We start from the raw sequence: 20,889 nt of genomic DNA, 5'->3' as shown, positions 1-20,889 counted from the left end.
TCTGTACACGAATTGTATACAAGTCTTTTATCTTGATAGGTTACGATAATAGATAGCATGAGTCGTATATACTTGTACGATGGAGGATGACGTGGTTTGTAAAGTCGATAACGTACAGCATGTATGTGACGCAATCAGTATAATGTTTTATACTGCATCCTGACCATAAGCAACCCATTTTATTCGAACGTGAACATAGCACTATTCTGATGAATACTTATGATCTGCCCTTGCCAGAGTGAGATTTAAAAAAACGAAAATAAAAAGGAAACTTGCTCTTAATTCATTGAGTTTCTGATCCTGCCATTTAGACATCGAGATGCTGACATATGTTGAAATACTAAAGCAATGTTTTGTCTCTCTAAAGACAAAAAATAGCGAGATTTCCAAGTTTTAATTGTTCCTAAATATTCAATATACCGATGACATATATTAGGCCTCTTTTGAAACTGTTTGGTCTTTTCATCCAGTTTTCGGCCATTGGACTTAATGTTTCTGCTCATTTTCAGTTCGAGGATACCCCTCTCCTCAAACGGTTAATTATATGACTTGTTGACTCCTAATTGTTCATGGTCAGGATATTTGATACTAAATGCAATATGGGAAACCCTCGTAAATGTTGGTTTACGGGTCAGTCTCGTGGCCCAAAGGGTGCGTGTTCGAACCCTACCGTCAGATTAGTCCGGTCAAAAACCTTGATATGTCCCTGGACAAGCCACTTTACTTCAATTTCCTCGGCACTATATGCGTTCGTGTGCCGTACAAAACCAAACCAAGCAAAAAATCGCAAGAATGCTGCATGTTGATCTGGTTGTACCCTGGCATGTGTATCAGATAGTTCAGATCTGCAGTACTTATGTTGATAAATGCAACCTACAAAATTGCAAAACTAACAAAATATGCCAATAAGTAAGTGGCTGAATATCTATATTCAAAATACTTACTCATTTTTTTAGAATCAGAATAAAAACTGGCATAAAGCTAATTTTGAGAAATCCTTTGCTATTGCAGATTAGTTATATTTGATAATATAATCTTTGCATAAGAATATTAGTATAGGATAAATACAGCAACGCTTCTGACGTATCGGTTCACAACAACACCTTGTATGTTTCAGTCCTGCCAGGTCAACATGGAGTACATGTATCAGGGATACTCCCACCATACTTAATAATTAATGACTTAACATTGGAGAAGCTGCCACTTTTCATCGCTTTTAGAGGTTATGTATAATATTCAAAACGGAAAATGTGAAACAAATTTACTGTAATTTTAAATAAAAATCAATACTGGCAGAAAATTGATCAGAAGACTTAAAAGGGTTCAAAACAGGCTTTAGAGTTCCTATTGCCACACTGAAAAATGTGTGCATAATTACAATTAGAAATCTGTTCTTCTAGTTATTATTTTCTTATATCAAAGGGTACCAAAATATTCTTACTGCTGCTGCTACCACAAGCTCCATCACTGTTCATACCTCCGTTTCTACTATTACTACAACATTTAAGGAATAACTTATGTTTTAATATGTAGTGATATTATCAGTCGTCATGGTGGCTGTCTTCATATTTATATTTTCAAAAATGACAAAACTAAGCAGGCGAATTGTCATTCGCAACAGAATCTGACTTGATCCGTGCAGCTCATCATGTGGTCCAAAGCACCTAAGGGAAGTATCGTATGACTTTTACAGGGTTTTAAATGGCGTTAGAGTGGGCCAATATTAAAATAGTGACTCACTACTCCTTATTGTATAACCCAATAATAAATATTTCGTGAGATAATAAAGCTCTCATTCTGTGTATATTTTGTTTCTTTTTTTATTTTTGCTTTGCTTTTTGGTGGTGGTGGTGGGATATCTTGTCAGTAGGAAGATAATCTTATAAAATAAAGTCTTGAACTGAGATTTTGTTGAAACGTATCAATGGAAGACAACCGGTCCAGGAGTACTATGACCTTCTAAGACTGTCAGGTAATGCATGAAGAGAAAATACAAGGATAATATGACCCTGCTATTTATTTCATTTATTGCATACAAGCCGAGCTAGATGTGCAACGAGAGATTCAAAATAATTTGAGGGACTGACGAATTGATACCTAGATGATAATGCTTGTGTTTATCTTAGAATGCATAGTCTTTTGGTTACAATAAATTGTATGTATGAATTCACTGCCAGAGAGATATTTTTGTAAATAACAATTTTCTTTCGTCAAGCCGTGGCTACGATACAATTTATCAGTTGATACATGCAATAAGGTTGACAGATTTATCGTCCCTAATATACAATGAACCGCCTTGTGGTTTCGACAACGTTTTGAGAATCAATCTAGCATGGCCACTTGGACGCAGTAAGAAGCACCATAGTCGGTCAGAAAGTATACAGTTCTCTTGAAAACAGTAAGAAGTAACTATTTTATCTTTCTTCTATGTGTCTGTACGTACATTTTGCATAATATAATATAAATCCAGTCTTTTTCCATTCATGTTCGGATAGTATGCATTGAAATGCACTCATGCTCTTGGCTTTTAAAAACAGAGTTAATTGAAAATTGCTTTAATCGAGCGCAAGGGTGTAACATACTGTGGGATGATTTCTGATGTACGTTGGTCTATAGTAAGGCTTAGTGCAACTATACTATGTAATTATAAAAGACAAAATATAGCAATGTCAAAAGTCAGAGAATTCATACAATGTAAGCCAAACCAGATAGGAATAAAGTTATGCAAGAAAAAATGCATTTCTCTTCTGTCAACTTACCATCCCATCTGTCTCGGTCTCTCTTTCTTACAAAAAATGATACTCACAGCTGCCTCGCTAGGCGTTCAGCCATCAGAGGTTAGTGTAAACTGCCACACTGCAGACATCGTAGCGATATGACTGAAAAATTGTTAAAGCCACGTGTTATGTATATTGAATTCAATTATATCTGATTTAATATATATTTATTTCAATTTAATTGTTTGTTTGTCAGTTTTAATTTTTTAAATTTTCCTTATATGTTATTGTAATGTGAATTTATTCAATGGAGATGATACCTTTTCAGAAAATAGTTTGACCTTGACTGTTCGTTTAAGTAAACACCTGGCGTTGACCTAGAACGTGACCTTGATGCAAAATTAGTAGCAACCACGTAAAGAAGTTTATTTTTATTTTAAATTGATTGGTTTTTGTCGAGGTCATGATGGGACTATTGATTTAAGATGTAAGCAATTTTTTTTAAAATTTTATTTCTTAGAGTAAAGTGATTAGTTTTCCTCAGGGCCACACTGAGTGTACGTGATGTTTAACAAGTAAATAATTTCGACGAGGTTCTAGAACATGATCCCGTGACACCCTTTTTGCGTTTTAGAATACGATATAACCTTTGTTTTGGAGAGATATTCTCATTAGTTCGGCTCTTGCACTGGAAGTTGTATGTTGTGCTGTTTGGAGTTATTTCAAATTACTTGGATTCTTCAAAAGGATTAATTCTTTTTTCCTGGAAAATACGTGTGCTCATGTGAAATTCATGAACAAAGACCGCTCTTATAAAAATGTATTCAACCGGAGTGATATTTCTTGTTTCTACAAGGAACTGTAGACTTCAACACTACATATTACAGCATACGTCATCGTCTTCCATCTTGGATTCTTCGTCGGGACTCGAACTTGAAATCATTAGAACATTTTGTTATTAGGACTTCTAAAATTTTATTCGTGGATTATTCTTGGATTATTTTTGGATTTGATTCTATAAAACCGTAAGTTCATTTTTTTTTCTTCACTTTTACAGAATTTTTCCAGGGAAATAAATTATTATAGTTTTCAAAGCTTGTTGTTTTCACTCTTTCTTGTGTTACTGTTTATTCGAGCCTAAACACGTAACATAAGACACGTTAAAAATCCAAATCACACACACACACACACACACACACACACACTTCTTCTTCTTCTTCTTCTATTATTACTACTTATATTTGATGAATAGATGTGTTTTAATATGTATTCAATTCTTAGCGACTGCTACTAACAGAAGTGGTATAATCAGTCGCCGTAGTTGTCATCTTCATATTTATATTTTTAAAGAGACGACAATACTGAGTAAGCGAATTGTCAAGCGCCACACAATCCTGTCTCGACCAGTGCAGCTCACCATATGGTCCAAAGCACCTAAGGGAAGTATAGTATGACTTTTACATGGTTTAGATGGAACGATGGCATGCCATTTTAATATATATATATATATATATATATATATATATATATATATATATATATATATATATAACATTTACATCAGCTGTCTGTGAATGTTTGTAAAGGAAATAGTGTCATCGATACGGCGAAACTGTGGACTAATATTAAAGCAGTGGCTTTTTACCCCTTATTCTATAACACAAAGATAAATGAAACACTGTGCAGACCCATTAATGTTTTATGAAATAATAAAGCTCTCATTTTGTGTCTGTTTTGTTTCTTTTTAATTTTTTATTGTTTTACATTATGGGGGGTCGGGGGTGTACATGCTATAAGGTTGACAGATTTATCTTCCCTTACATGCAATGAACCTCCACGTCAGTGCTGTCCAACCTTTTTGACACCATGTGCCACTGAAAAATGTTTTTCTTGAAGCCGAGGGCCGCAGCAGAAAACTGAAAAGCAACGACTATATAGCTGCTCGAGCTCTGGCGGGCCATTTAAAATCAGTCCGCGGGCCACGGGTTGGACAGCATTGCTCCATGTAGACACAACAACAATTTGAGAATCAATCTAGCATGGCTACTTGGACTCAGTACGAAGCACTATAGTCGGGCAGAAAGTATACAGTTCTCTTGAAAACAGTAAGAAGTAATTATCTGATTTTTCTTCTATTCGTGTGTATGTGTGCCTGTATGTATATATATATAATCATGTAATATAAGTCCAGTCCTTCATTTCCGGATATTATTCATTTTTATTATTGAAATGCATTCATGCCTTTGGTGTTTAAAAACAAAATTCATTGATTGTTGCTTTAATCTAGCGCATGGCTATAACAGACTGTGGGATTATTTCTGATGTACGTTGGTCTATAGTAAGGATTTGTGCCACTATACTATGTAACTGTAAAAGACAAAAGATGGCAATGTCAGAAGACAGAGAATTCATACAATATAAGCCAAACCAGTTAGGAATAAAGATATGCAAGAAAAAATATATTTCTCTTCTGTCAACTTACCATCCCCTCGTGTCTATCGACATTTTCTCTCTCTCTCTCTCTCTATATATATATATAATAATGGCACGCCGAATCGTTTAAAATGGATGAGCAGGAGTAATCGTAGGCTGAGGTTGGAGAGATCGTAGGGTAAGCTAGAACAATCGTAGGGTGAACAGGAGTGATCGTAGGGTGAGCTTGGAGAGATCGTAGTCTGAGCTGAAGTAATCGTAGGGTGAACAGGAGCAATCATAGGGTGAGCTGGAGCAATAGTAGGGTGAGCTTGGAGAGATTGTAGGGTGAGCTGAAGTAATCGTAGGGCGAACGGGAGTACTTGTAAGGTGAGCATGGGGAGATCGTAGGGTGAGCTGCACTAATTGTAGGGTGAGCTGAAGTAATTGTAGGGTGAGGTGAAGTAATTGTAGGGTGACCTAGATTAATAGTAGGGTGAGCTTGGAGAGATTGTAGGGTGAGCTGAAGTAATCGTAGGGCGAACGGGAGTACTTGTAAGGTGAGCATGAGGAGATCGTAGGGTGAGCTGCACTAATTGTAGGGTGAGGTGAAGTAATTGTAGGGTGACCTAGATTAATCGTAGGGTGAGCTGAAGTAATCGTAGGGCGAACGGGAGTACTTGTAAGGTGAGCATGGGGAGATCGTAGGTTGAGTTGCACTAATTGTAGGGTGAGCTGAAGTAATTGTAGGGTGAGCTGAAGTAATTGTAGGGTGACCTAGATTAATCGTAGGGTGAGCTTGGACAGATCATAGGGTGAGTTGAACCAATCACTTTGAAATATAAGAACACTACTTAATATGTATTGTTGTTAATACAAATGAAATGGTTCATGCCTTTGTTTACTTGCATTGTTTTGCCCTTCAGGTAGTATTCTTATAAGGGGTGTGTTGGTGTTGCTTTTTTATAATGGCAGAGTTTAGTTCTACGTTCGAAAACAATGAAAAATTATTATCACTAATGTTGAAATTTAGCAGGCAACAACGTGATGACGGAAGTTTAGGATATATAACATTAACTTTATTTTCTTTGTCTACACATTCTATCCAGCAGTATATTCTTATACAAAAATGAAATAAAGCTACTTTAATGGCTCCATCGCAAATGCCAATGTCATGCCTTTTTCTTTTCTGCTTTCTGTGGGGGAAAATAAACGGAATATAATAAAGTGAGACCTTTATTCCATCATTAAAATTCCTAACACGCACACATGCACATACAAACGTTCGTACTGTTCTAGAAAAGATAGTTCTAGTAAATAGAATTTGATATGACATAGTCCAGTGTCCTACTAAAACTGTTAAAACCAAATTTATTGTCGTCAGCTAAGGGATCAATCAGAAAATAGCTGTTCTCTGGAACAATTATTAGACCTAATTCATCAGAACCATCTGATAAAGTCTCTTGTATTCGCTCGAAGTCTAGGCCGTGGTTGCAAAGGTCGTAAATATCGTCGGGATCTTGCGAAAATCCACTGTGCCACATGTCGATGTATTGTTAGGACTGGTTGGCCAGGTGTCAGGATAACGCGAAAGGGGTCGGACATGATGCTTCATGTCTGCGGCATGATGCCCCTGTCTTAGACATCACTATAAACTGCCACACTGCAGATATCGTAGCGATATGACTGAAAATATTTTAAAGCAATGTTAAAAATCCATACACACTATCTCTATCTCTAGTTATCTGTTACACAATACAGGGCTCAGGAAAACTACTTGTTCTGGCCTGGTTAAACTCGACTGGGCAGAGTGAACTTTACTATGCCGTGTTCCCGACAAAACCAAATATCCGTGGGATCAAATTTGATTTGAGAAGTTTTGACAAATTTGCGGTTAAATGAGGGTATCGCATGCGTGAATGAATGCGTGCTCATGTTTGTATCAAACACAACATCATCGATAAAATCCTAAATTTGTCAGAGAAACAAATTGAGAAGAACCGTAGATTTTGAAAAGAAAAAAGAATTAATATTTGTCACTTTATTAGAAGGAGACAGAAAGGGAATTGTTTGTGTGTGCATGTCTGATATGGTAAGCGCCTATATGTATGAGAGAGAGAGAGAGAGAGAGAGAGAGAGAGAGATAATTAAGAGACTACATATATTTCTCTGTGTGCGTGTAATAGTCCCAAAAATTAAAATAAGCACTAATTTATATTAGACGATTATTGGAAAATTAGCCGAACAACATACATTCCGTTTGAACACTATTTTCCGTCAGCAAAATTAAAAGCGATGACACAGGCCCGGTTATTAAACCCTGGGTATTTAATAAAAACAAAAAAATATGATGATAATTTATACAAACGAATAACATCAAGAACGATTAGATAATAAATAGACGATTATATACTGTCTAGAAAGATTTTCATAGTCCCTTCTCACATCCGTTACCCTCTCTCCCTCCCACCTCCGAAAATTTAAGGTTGGTCCCCAAGAAACCTTGCAATCAGTCGGTTGTAGCCATCCACTATTCTGTGAAAAATGTGAACTGTCAACGCGTGAGTGTGTGCATGTTGGCTTAATGTTTTATTAAAAGTGATAAATGTAAAACACGTTTTAAATGGAATGTGGAAATCTACTCAGGTAATTTTTAATAAACAATATACTGGGTCACAAGTGAAACTGCTCGGGTATGCTATTTGTGGCTACATCCTGTTCAAAACTGTTCTATCATTAATGTCAGCATTAAATTCCTTGAATACTAATGTTTGATGACTAAATGACACTGATTATACTTTCAAACTTTCATAGCTAAATATCCAGCTACAGTCTAGCAGCAGAACCTTTTTGTCTTAAAAACAATATAAAGAGTTTGAAACATTATCCATAAAAATAAATTTAAAGAGAAAACGGAACTGTTTATGTTCAAGAATAACTCCACTTTCAAAAAGATTTGAATATAAGAAAGAAAACATCAAGGAATGAACACACATCTTTACAGTTTATGTGTTGTGGCAAATTTGGCAATGGTTTCTCAGACTCTGACTTAGCCTGTTGTAAAGAGTGCTTCAAGTGGAAAGGCATCTTCGCTACCCAAGGTTCCGATGTGATAGCCCTGTCTACACCTAGGCGTAATGAGCAGATATTTATGTGCTTCGGGTCTGTGAGTTACGTTGTTCAAATTTGAAAACTGTCCCTACATGATCGAGACAAGGGGAACACACAACTTTAATGGACTGATAAATATGCAACTATTCAGCCGCCGGTCCGTGTTTGCACAAATATCTTTCACTCAAATAGACCTGTAATGGCTTCCGACTGGTACGTAGTCATACTTGCGATGTTAACCGTACAAAGTATCGTTTTAGATCAACTGCCTCACAAGTTTCGGCCGATGTACAATGTACCATGCTATTGGTTAGCTGAAATTACATACTAAGGGAGGCAACTCATGAAGTCCAATAGATGTCGCTAGGACGAAGTACCAATATATCTTTCAAATCGGCCAAGGTGTAGATAGGGTTATCATATCGGAACCTTGGCTAGAGAAGATTGTGGAAAGGAGATAGACACAAGGCTAGGCACATCATCTGCTCTCAGTACCGATTAAGCGGTTACCAAATTCTGTAACTGATACGGCCAATATTTGAACCGTCAGCGCCTTTCCGGTAATCGTTTACTGGACGAGTACTAAGTATGGAAAGATAAACAAGTTTGAGGTTAAAACAATGAGTAAAACTGCAGCAACTGAACAAATCCAGTTGTCTTATCAAATTTAAATCTAATTCACAAATATAAAATGAAATAAATAGGCAATTGCGAAGTTAAACGTCCTAACTGAATAGAATAAATTTCACTTTGCTATTCTCTTAAAATTTAAGCTTTACACATAAATCTAGTTGTTCTATAACCAGCGTCATGATGAATACATAACCTATACTTTCAATGTTTCATAGCTGAATGCCCAGCAATATTCTAGCAAGAGAACGCTTTTATCTTCAAATAAAATAAAGAGTTTGAAATATTAAACATAGAAATAATTTTTTTTAAAGAAACCATAACTGTCCACGTTCAAGAATAACTCCATTGTCAATCAGGCGTGAGAAAAAAAATAAAGAGAACATCAGTGAACGAACACGACTTTAAAGCTTATGTGAAATGGCAAAATAGGAGTGCTTCCGTTGGTGCGGAGGTTGTCTATCAGCGGCTTGACAAATCACCTGATGATCAGAGGACTGAACGTTTTTTATATGATGATGACGAACGAAAAGAATCTCGCTAGACAAGCTGTCAGTTTGAGTTTGGAAATGAGGAGAGGCTGGTTTGGGTGAAGTTGTACCGATTAACGGGTTACCAAATTGGTAACTGGCCACTTCCAATATTCGAAGCTTAAACGGTTATCCGGATAATTGTTTCCGTCCTACACCGAGCATTCTGTCTCCTTCTCTTTTTATATGTCTGTATCACTCTCCTTACTGGACGAGTATCGACATATAATAGGAACCGTGGCAGCTCAGATGTCGGCTGCTTTCTAATCGCCGCTCAAACCAAACAAAAACAAGAAACATAACATATCACATCGTACGTTTGAGCCAATTCTGAATAACAGAATTACATTGCCAAAGCATTTTCCAAAATAAGAAAAGAAAAGAAAAGACAGGCACGGTGGCACTCGTATAATCTAAACAGAAGGATATCCGTGTACAAGGGTTATATTCAATTAATATATTATTTTAATTTTTTCCAATCCAAAACAGCCTTAGTGATTAGTTGGTCCCATACGTCATTTCAGGAATAAAATAGCGTTTACTTCTTAAAAATGAAAGCGAACAATGATTAGGCTTATATAAAGACAATGCAGCAAACTGATTTAAATTTTTTAATTATCTGAAACTACGATCCAGATGAAGGCAATGAAGCAAGAACCTGTCTGTCATGTTTAGCATATTATTACCACCATATGCACGATGGTGTCGATGATCGTTCATAAGCTAATGAATACTATTTGAGATAAATATTTGGGAACGTAACATACAGTGACTTACTATCCCTTCATAGATTATTGTGTATAATAATATAATATTGTGACGAAAAAAAAAAACTTTTGTCTCGAAAACACGCTGAAATATTATATATTTCATATCTGAATTTTCAAGTATATTACAAGCTACATAACTATGTATCAGTGTGTAATATAAGAAGAATTTCTCTGCTTTTGATCACTGAATAATTTGTGCCTAAAAGGTCCGCACAGTAAATATTCAAGGACAACTAACCATTTAGAAACAAACTGTGTAGATTTCTATCTCATTTATAATAGGGTAAGTCCCTCATCGTGACAATTACAAATTTATCTAATTAATCGTGCTAATCGTGTCAATATCACACAAGAAAAAAAGCTTGAGCAACTTTCCTAATTACTAAGATCGATGACATCTAACGATAAGCATGTTATACTCATAATAAAATCTTTAGAACATGTGATTGAGGAAAGGAAACAATCGTTAGAACATGTGATTGAGGAAAGGAAACAAATTCTTTCTTCGCATGTTTCAGGGTGATCTCTTTTTGTTCATATCACCAGATGAAACTTGTGCTTCTCCAACAACATTTCCTTGAAAGGAAGTATTTTGCAGAGTGTCCGAAACACAACAATCAACATGTTATGTTATATTAGTCTGAACACTTTCACTTCGTTTGACTTTCCTTCAAACACAAGAATCACGTCGTTCCTGTCATTCAAACATAAACCAAGAGGATTATGTAGTCCATCATCGCGAAATAGTAACACACCGAGTTGTCTCCTTTCTGGAGTGACCGGTATTACAGTTTTGGAGTTTGTACCACAGCAGTAAATAATACCATTCTTGTCTATAGTGATCCCTGATGCGCACTGAAGATCATTGCTTCCAAATGTATTCAGTTTGTTCCCCTTCATATCCATGCTAACAATTACATTCTTTGTAGTGTAATAAATGTTCTGTCCATCCTGACTGACACAGTGCATATTATACACACTGCTCAAACTGTCATATGACTGAATCGTACTGATGATTTTCTCTGACATATCATATGTAAGCAATGAATTTGAAAAATATCCAATATTTACAATAATGTTCTGTTGATGGGAGGCTATTCCAAAACAGCTACAGCCAACATGAATGCTCCTCAGTGGTGTCAGCGTATTACCCACAGACACGAGGGTTATACTTTCCCCCAAAGTTACAGCCACAGTATTATGACCCACACGACAAATGTGCCTAGTGTCATAAATCTTTAGAAAGGAAATATACTGAAACCTCTTATCAAGCATCTTTAATTTCCCATTTCCAATATCACACAGTACAAGTCTATCATCTGGGTGGAAAACACTCGAATCTATGCAACATACCTTAGTATCACCAGGACTCTTAGCGCTAAAAGTTAACACTGAATTGGGCTGTGTTTTTCGGTGTACTTTGTCGGTCGCTGACGAGATAGTTGATAATTTGGGAATATTGCACGCCCTTCTGAACGTTTTACCGAGTGAATTCAGGTTTTTAACGATTCCTTTACAAGTACCGTCACGATGAAATTCTAATTCAACCACCTTTGATTTTGTTTCAATTGTGTCACATTTCTCCTTATACTTAAGAACTTGCAGGGATACTTTGGTCATTGTAATGAAATTTTTTGTCTCATCATCTGATCGTGTACCGTCTATTGTGATTCTTTCGGATGTTTCTATGGCAGCTATTGCGCTCTTACATTCTGTGATTTCATCCGATATTGTCACCGTTTCCTGCTTACACATTTGATCCAGTTCTTCAAGAGCTGCTGTCTCCAGCCTTTCAATAAGTTGTTTTATCATGACGGTCCATTCCTTAATTGACTTGGTTGTTTCAGTTCTTTGTTGCTCAATGGATTCTATTTCATGTAACCTACTTTCGAGAAATGTGATAAACAGCTTTTTCAGTCCATCTAAATTATCCGATATATGCTTAAAGTCTTGACCGTCTTTGGTACTTTTAGGTACATCTTTTATAGTCATTAATTTATCGCATTTCCTGTGATCTTTAAAAGCACAGTCACTGCAGCAAAATTCTTTGTGATCTGAACACATATATTTGTATTTTTTCCAGTGGAAAGAACAACGATACATGTCCTCCTGAATTGAATTTAGATCCTGCTGTACAGGTATTGACTGAACAGTGATTGTATGGTCCTTGCTGACCTGGAAAATCTTGTGATAACTGCAACAATTACTACAGAGATACTCCGAACACGTGACACAGTACGCCACGGAGAAATTCCATTTGCTCACCGTCAGACATGGCTGGCAATAGACAGGTACATCTTTGTCAGACCTTGATGACTCCAAAAACGACATAACGATGGCGTTGGTGGGAAGTTTCGCGGCCCAGTCATCTGGTGTCTGCTGGGCAGTAGGTCCAGGGGTAGGACTTCTACACACAGGACACGAAATGGTATCTGGCCGTGTCCCCTCCGCTATCAGACTGCTCGCATGTCTACAGATACACTTCTCACAAAATGTGTGCAAACATGCCAGTACTTTCGGTCACTCGAACGTTTCCAAACAAATTGGACAACGCAACTGTTTATAACTGGCACCCTTTGCTTCTGACATTGTACAGTGTAAGTACAGGAGTCTTGTAACAGTACGTGGCTAACGTGGCACAATCCTCTGATAAATTATATATATATGTAGTGGTCGAAGTTGAAAATTCAGCAACTTCCTTGTCGCGACATTGAATACCTGCTTATAATGAAGATTATTCGCAGTGTCCTTGAAGTGTCTACACAGTTTTCCTCCATTTATCACATTTGATAATATATAACCAACTCAATGTATATCGACTAACGTACGATTATATGGTCTGTATATGAATAAAAGTCTTCTACCTTGATAGGCTACGGTAATAGATAAAACGAACGAGCAGTACATTCGATGTACAATGTCCAATCACGTGGTCTGTAAAGTCGATATCGTATAGACCATAAATGACTCAGTCGGTATAATGTGATATACTGCATAATAACCTGAATCAACTCTTTCCTCATTGAACGGGACCGCAGCAATATTTTGGTGAATTCGTATCTTCACCAGGAGGGCGACAAATAAGCAAATAAGAAGGAAACCTCCTCTTAATTTATTGAGTGGCAGAGTCTGGGCGTGCCATTTAGTCATCAAGTTATTGACTAGCTACGATGTCGTAGCCCCAAATTGATTTGTTGTGGTTGAGGCTACGAACTGATCCCATATCATGTAATGGAGGAAAAAAATCATCACTAAAGTCAGAAAAACAAACAGTGTAGAAATCAACTACATAAGTATAATCATGATGTGAAAGAAGTTTGGCTTATTTTGACTTTATTAAGCCCTTACACGATAAAATAAATTGGCATGGTTACTCTAACCTTATCCTGTCCACCATGACAGACAACGCGAGACTCTCGCCGTGACCCCTTTTCTACGTAAGGCTTGCCAGAACATATTTTGGATATTCTACGCTATATTATTATCAATCAAGTGCGAATAATCGCTTCTTGGTTGAATTTCAAAGTTGCCGATAAACCGTATTTACTTTTAATGCGCAGAATTTCTGACCCAAACGGCGCCAAATTTTTACTACGATTTGTTTACATTTCCAAATAAGGCGTCAATGTCCTAATATGGCACACAAACAAACGAGGCTGAGAACGGAAGTAATCATTATTTGAAATAACATGGCGGACGATCTAAACGAAAATATCGGTTGAAAAAAGTAAACGAGATTTCACAACTATTTCTACAATGATTTTCGATACTTCCGGTATTAAATAAGAGGACTACTCTATTTATTGAATTATATGCAAGGAATGTGTTTAAAGTGTTATTATTAGGCTAAAAGAGCGCCGGGTGTGATTCACACCCGGCTTGCTCCATTAACACGTATATGCTCATGTTAGTACCCTGTCCACGAGGTTCGAGTAAGTACTAGTTATTGACAACTGTTGTACCTATCAAGACACAAAAGTCAGTTATTGGTAAAAAAATCTGCAACTTGTTTACAAATGTTGATTTTGAAAATATTTCATCTTTTGATCCAGTTTTCGGCCACTAGGCTTGATGTTTCTACTCATTATCAGAAGGGGTAGTACCCTTGTCCTCAACGATTTTAGTTTTATGAATATGATGCTAGATGTAACATGGGAAACCCTCGTAAACGTGCGTTAACGGTCGAGTCTCGGGACTGAAAAGGTACTTGTCTACCGTCAGATCGACGCACGTCACCAAAGGTGGTATGTCCCTGGGCATGCCACTTTCCTTCAATTTCCAGTGTGGAATCATGCTTCAGACATGTAACATGACGTCCCACCCAGTCACATTATCCTGACACCAGGTCGACCAGTCCTAACACTGACCTCTTAATGCTGAGCTCCAAGCGAGGCAGCTGTTAGTACCATTTTTGTAATTAATCTTTGGTATGTGCACAAATTAAATTTTTTAAATTTAATCTTACTGTCGTTATTGATTTTTCGTGTGTCAGTGTATACCTAAATTGCTACTACTTCCACCACCACCACAAGCGCCATCATCGTTGGTATCAATACCTAGGTTTCTATTATTGTTAATACTTCTGTGAAAATGACAAGGACGACTAATATTACCACAGCCGTTCTAGCAGACGCTGCGAACTGAATACATATTTAAACATCATTGATTCGTCAGTTAGTTTCATAAAAATATTAAAAGGGAATAGACGATATTCTCTTCACTTTTCGAGTATACTTTATCTTGGTAGCTACATTTTGTGTTCAGGGAGTTCAATGTAACAAGATAACCGGGTGGGATTTCCGGATTCACAACATAACACTTTTGATGATGATTTGAATACATTGTTTAATAATGAATGACTTGAATGCGCAATTAGTTATGAATAATGTGTGCGTATATATAATATAAATATTGGATTAATTAACATAAGAACGCACAGATTTTCTAACGAACAATACAAATAAATTACTTTACAAAATACAAAGTCAAGGGGTGAATGGTTCACAACAATTTTACAAAGAAAAGATGGATATAGTTTACTCAGCTAGCAAACAATGTTGACTTTTACTTATGTAGTAAAATGAATTGACTCAGACAGTGAAATTATGCAACAAAAAGGGACATATATACAACTCATCTTTATAGTCCCGAAAGATACAATGGGGTTAACAGCTGCTACGGTTAACTCATGTGGTTGGCTTTACAATTTGCACCACGTCGACATCGGTCACTCCGATTACTTTGAACGCTATGGTCACTAGGGCACTCTAGACACTCCAGACACTCTAGATACTCTGGACAATCCAGAAACTCTAGATAATACAGAAACTTTAGATACTCTGGACACTCCAGACACTCTGGACAGCTCTACACAGCTACCTCTACACAGCTCTACACAGCTGAACGTATGTCCAATACCGTGTAATATACATGACACGGGCATATAAGGTAAAACGTAATGACGTTATGCACGGTAGGTTATATAGATCACATTATTGGCACAATAATTGCAAAATAACAGGTTTCAGAAGTAAACCTAACCCTGCTTGATAAGAATCCTACTGTACTAAACATTTCTTAAAAACAGTAGCCTTATATTGCTAATATAAATCCCTTGCTTAGTCGCAAACAAGAATAGAAATACGTGCATTATACTGCGTAAACCAAAACTACATAACAAACATACAAAAATAAACGTGGTAGTACAATAGTTATATCTTATATACAAGAAATTAATAAATTTACATACATCTACAGTTGAAGATGTGCAAGTCCTTAAAGCAGACCGCTGACTGACAAGAATATCCGTAATGTAAAGAGTTGTACCTACGGTGAGGTATTTATAAACAGATATAGTCTGTGCACTGGAGGCATTCGGTTTTTTTCCAATCGAAAGAACTTCGCACGTGCTTGATAAGGAATCGGGTTACAATTAATACTTCCAGTTCAGTACCCACGAATGTAGTTCTAGTCTATTTTTAGAACATTTTTTCCTCTCTCATTTTGGTGCTGGTAGAAGAGTTTTATTTATGCATTTTTGGTAGGGATTTAAAGGTAACTGTATATTCTTGATAATACGAGGTCAGTGTATTGTTGTCTGTGTGTACTTCGGCGACAGTGCAGTGAGTAATAAGGCCTTGGTGATGATCCGAAAGTGAAATATGTGTTCTGTTTACATGCTGCTATGTTGACAGTCTAGCATCTAAAAAAAGAGCAGGTTAATCTTTGACAAGAACATAACCATGAAGTCATCTTTGAAGGTATTTTAGATCAACATATGATTTGCATTGATTGTCACACAGTGGAAAGGTCAGTACTGAGAAACAAATGTAGACAACATATAGTAAAATTAATTGTGTTCTATGTCCATAAGGTGAACCGAACTCACTATTTCGAAATCCAACACAACATATATAAATCACCTTCGAGTATCGTTGTACACAAAAACGAAACCCGAGTACATGTATTTAATAAATAAAAGAATTTATACAACTCCGTGACATTTAACAAATTGCATCAACAACTGAATACAATGATTCCTCCCTGTAATATTACAACATACTTCTTCATTCTCCCCTTCTTGGGGCACCGAGTGGCCGATTGGACTAACGCGCTCTCCCTTACGGAGCACTGACATCTCACCTCTGTCTGCGTGGGTTCGAGTCTCGGATTCGGCCAATGTGGGTATGCGAGAAAGCTTGCCAGTAGCTTCTCTTGGGTCGGTGATTCTTTCCAGGGTTTTCCTGGGTTATTCCTCCACCATTAATACTTGCCACCATGTATAGCCTATCGTGTGCTGAAAAATGGCGTTAAACCCTACCACAACAACATCTACCCTTCTCCAACTACTTATACCAATGATGATATATTTTTGCAAAGCAACTTAACACTACACATTCATATACAAATATAACAGTTCAATAAAATTAAAACATTATGAAAAAGGACAAAACTGAATATGCGAGTTGCCATGCGCAATACAATCTGACTCACATGACCCATTTAGTCCGAAGTACATCTTAAAGAAAGTATAAAGGGATTTGGATGGGAAGAACGGCACGAAAGCTGAATAACAATTACATTATTTGTTGTGTAATAGATGTTCTCTCCATCCTGACTAACACAGTGCATATTTTGCTTACTACGCAAATGGTCATATGAATCAATCTTAGTGATGACTTCGTATGAAGTATCATATGTAAGCAACGAATCTCCAGTAATGTTTACAATAATGTTCTGTTGATATGAGGCTATTCCTTTGCAGAAGTTGCCAACATAAATGCTCCTCAGCGTTGTCAGGGTATTACCCACAGCCACGAGGTTTATCCTATAGTTTAAGGTTACAGCCACATTATTATTACCCACATGACAAACGTGCCTAGGACCGTTGATCTTTAGACTGGATATACACTGAAAACTCTTATCAAAAAGCTTTAATTTTCTATTTGCCTTATCGGACAGTACAAGTCTATCATCAGGAAGGAAAACACCTGAATATATAAAACATACCTTATCATCACTAGGAATATTTGCGCTAAAAATTAACATTGAATTGTGCTGTAATTTTGGGTGTATGTTGTCGGTCGTTGACGATGTAATTGATAATCTGGGGATTTTGCACACCCTTCTGAACGTTTTACCGAGTGAATTCAATGTTTTAATGATTCCTTCACAAGTACCGTCACGATGAAATTCAAATTCAACCACCTCTGATTTTGTTTCCATTGTGTTGCATTTCTCCTTATACTTAAGAACTTGCTGGGATACTTTGGTCATTGTAATGAAATTTTTTGTCTCATTATCGGATGTTGTACCGTCTATAAGCATTCTTTCGGATGTTTCAATGGCAGCTATTGCGCTCTTACATTCTATGATTTCATCCGATATTGTCACCACTTCTTGTTTACACATCTGATCCAGTTCTTCAAGAGCTGCTGTCTCCAACCGTGCAATAAGTTGTTTTATCATCACGCTCCATTCCTTAACTGAATTGGTTATTTCAGTCTTTTGTTGCTCAATGGATTCTATTTTATGTGACCTACTTTCGAGTAATGTGATAAACAGCTTTTTCAGTCCATCTAAATTATCCGATATGTGCTTAAAGTCTTGACAGTCTTTGGTACCTTTAGGTGCATCTTTTATAGTCATTAATTTATCGCATTTCCTGTGATCTTTAAAAGCACAGTCACAGCAGCAAAATTCTTTGTGATCTAAACAAATATATTTGTATTTTTTCCAGTGGAAAGAACAACAGTACATGTCCTCCTGAATTGAATTTATATCCTGCTGTACAGGTATTGACTGAACGGTGATTGTATGATCCTTGCTAAACTTGAACATTTTGTGACAACTGTAACAATCACTACAGAGATACTCGGAACACGTGACACAGTAGGCCACAGAGATGTTCCATTTTCTTACTGTCAAACATGGCTGGCAGTAGACAGGTACATCTTTGTTAGACTCTGATGACTCCAAAAATGACAAAACGACGGCGTTGGTAGGAAGTTTCGCGGCCCAGTCATCTGGTGTCTGCTGGGCAGTAGGTCCTGGGGTAGGACTTCTACACACAGGACACGAAATGGTATCTGGCCGTGTCCCCTCCACTATCAGACTGCTTGACTGTCTACAAATACACTTCTTACAAAATGTGTGCAAACACGCCAGTACTTTCGGTGACTCGAACATTTCCAAACAAATTGGACAATTCAGCTGTTTATAACCGGCACCCTTTGCTTCTGCCATTGTACAGTGTACACGCAGGATTTTTACAACAGTAACTGCCTGACTTGGCAAAGTCCTCTACCAAAGTATAGTCCTGTAGAGATGCAAGTTGAGCATTGAATAACTTCCTTCTCGCGACATTGAGTACCTACATATTATCACCTCATAATGAAGACTATTATCAGAGACCTTTATGAGTCCCCATAGCTTCTCCTCTATTTCATTTCTCTTCTGCTAATAAATGACCAACTCACTATATACATGTCGACTAAAGTATAAATCTATGGTCTGTACATGAATTGTATACAAGTCTTCTAACTTGATAGGTTACGCTGATAGATAAAATCAGTCGTATTAGTCTGGCTCGCCGCTTTGTATGCTCCCTGCGTTGCACTCCGCATCGTATAACATAAGAAGCAGGGAACCAGACTATTGTCGTATATCCCTGGTACAAAGTAGAATCACATGGTTTGTAAAGTCGATATCGTATAGCATGTATGTAACGCAATTAGTATAATATTTTATACTGCATACTGACCATAAGCAACTTTTTTATTCGAACGTGAACATAGCACTATTCTGATGAATATTTATGATCTGCCCTTCCCAAAGTGACGATTAAAAAAAACGAAAATAAAAAGGAAACTTGCTCTTAATTCACTGAGTTTCTGATCCTTCCACTTAGACATCGAGATGCTGACATATGTTGAAATACTAAAGCGATTGTTTTGTGTCTCTGAAGACAAAAAATAGTGAGATTTCCAAATTGTAATTGTTCCTAAATATTCAATATACTGATGACATATATTAGGCCTCTTTCAAAACTGTTTGGATTTTTGATCCAGTGTTCATCCATTACACTTGATGTTTCTGCTCATTTTCAGTTCGAGGATATCCCTCTCCTAAACGGTTAATTTTATAACTTGTTGACTCCTAATTGTCCATGGACAGGAGATTTGATGCAATATGGGAAACCCTCGTAAATGTAGGTTTACGGGTCAGTCTTGCGACCGAAAGGGCGCGTGTTCGAACATTACCGACAGATCGGTCCTGGTCGCCAATCGTGATCTGTCCCTGAGGAAGCCACTCTACTCAATTTCCTCGGCACTAAATAACCAGGTTGTCCTCTGCCACACAAAACCAAACCAAAACAAAATTCGGAAGTATGCTGCATGTTGGTTGTACTTTGGCATGTGTATCAGTTTAAATTTGCAGTATTTACATTAATAAAAGCAACCTACGAAATTGCAAAACCAACAAAATATGGCAATAATTAGATGGGTGAATATGTTTGTTCACAATACACACTCAGTTTCTTGCATAAGAATAAAAACTGGCATAAAGCTAATTTTAATAAATCCTTCACTATTTGAGATTACGTATATTTGACGATAAACTTTTTTCATAAGAACATTAGTATTGGAAAAATACAGCAACGCTCCAGCCATGTCGGTTCACAACAACGCCTTATATGCTACAGTCCAGTCAGGTCGACATGGGGCACATGTATCAGAGATGCTCCCAGCATACCTAATGATGAATGACCTAACTTAGGACAATCTGCTACTTGCCATCGCTTTCAGAGGTTGGATATAATATTCAAAACAGAAAATGTGAAACAAATTCCTGTAATTTAAAATAAAAATCAATACTGGCAGGAAATTGATCAGAAGACATAAACTGATTCGAAACAAGCTTTTGAGTTCCTATTATCACACTGAAAAATGTGCGCATAAATAAAATTTGAAATTTGTTTCTCTTCTAGTTATTATTTTTTGCACCAAAACTATTTTTACTGCTGCTGCTACCACAAGCTCCATCACCACTCCCGTTAATACCTGTTTCTACTATTACTACAAATATCTGAGGAATAAATTATGTTTTAATATGTAGTGGAATTATCAGTCGTCGTAGTTGATATATTCATATCTATATTTAAAAATATGACAATACTGAGTAAGCGAATCGTCTTGCGCAACATAATCTGACTCGTCC

The 20,889-nt window shown here is 36.9% G+C and overlaps 2 protein-coding genes across 2 annotated transcripts; both read right to left on the bottom strand.

Annotated features, from left to right (window-relative positions):
* Positions 1–9,998: 9,998 nt before the first annotated feature.
* Positions 9,999–13,114, bottom strand: LOC149799600 (uncharacterized). Its single transcript, XM_089957099.1, has one exon. The coding sequence runs from the start codon at positions 12,499–12,501 to the stop codon at positions 10,801–10,803; it is 1,701 nt and encodes a 566-aa protein (XP_089813225.1). The 5' UTR covers positions 12,502–13,114; the 3' UTR covers positions 9,999–10,800.
* A 1,875-nt stretch (positions 13,115–14,989) lies between these two features.
* LOC149799599 (uncharacterized) lies at positions 14,990–19,205 on the bottom strand. Its single transcript, XM_089958939.1, has one exon. The coding sequence runs from the start codon at positions 18,913–18,915 to the stop codon at positions 17,173–17,175; it is 1,743 nt and encodes a 580-aa protein (XP_089815065.1). The 5' UTR covers positions 18,916–19,205; the 3' UTR covers positions 14,990–17,172.
* Positions 19,206–20,889: the final 1,684 nt, after the last annotated feature.

This window comes from Sinohyriopsis cumingii, chromosome 5, assembly GCF_028554795.1.
Source record: "Sinohyriopsis cumingii isolate HCF-2022 chromosome 5, ASM2855479v2, whole genome shotgun sequence".
In the NCBI taxonomy this organism is placed as follows: domain Eukaryota; kingdom Metazoa; phylum Mollusca; class Bivalvia; order Unionida; family Unionidae; genus Sinohyriopsis; species Sinohyriopsis cumingii.
The sequence above is the reverse complement of the archived record's forward strand: the minus strand, read 5'-3'. Positions and strand labels throughout refer to the sequence as shown.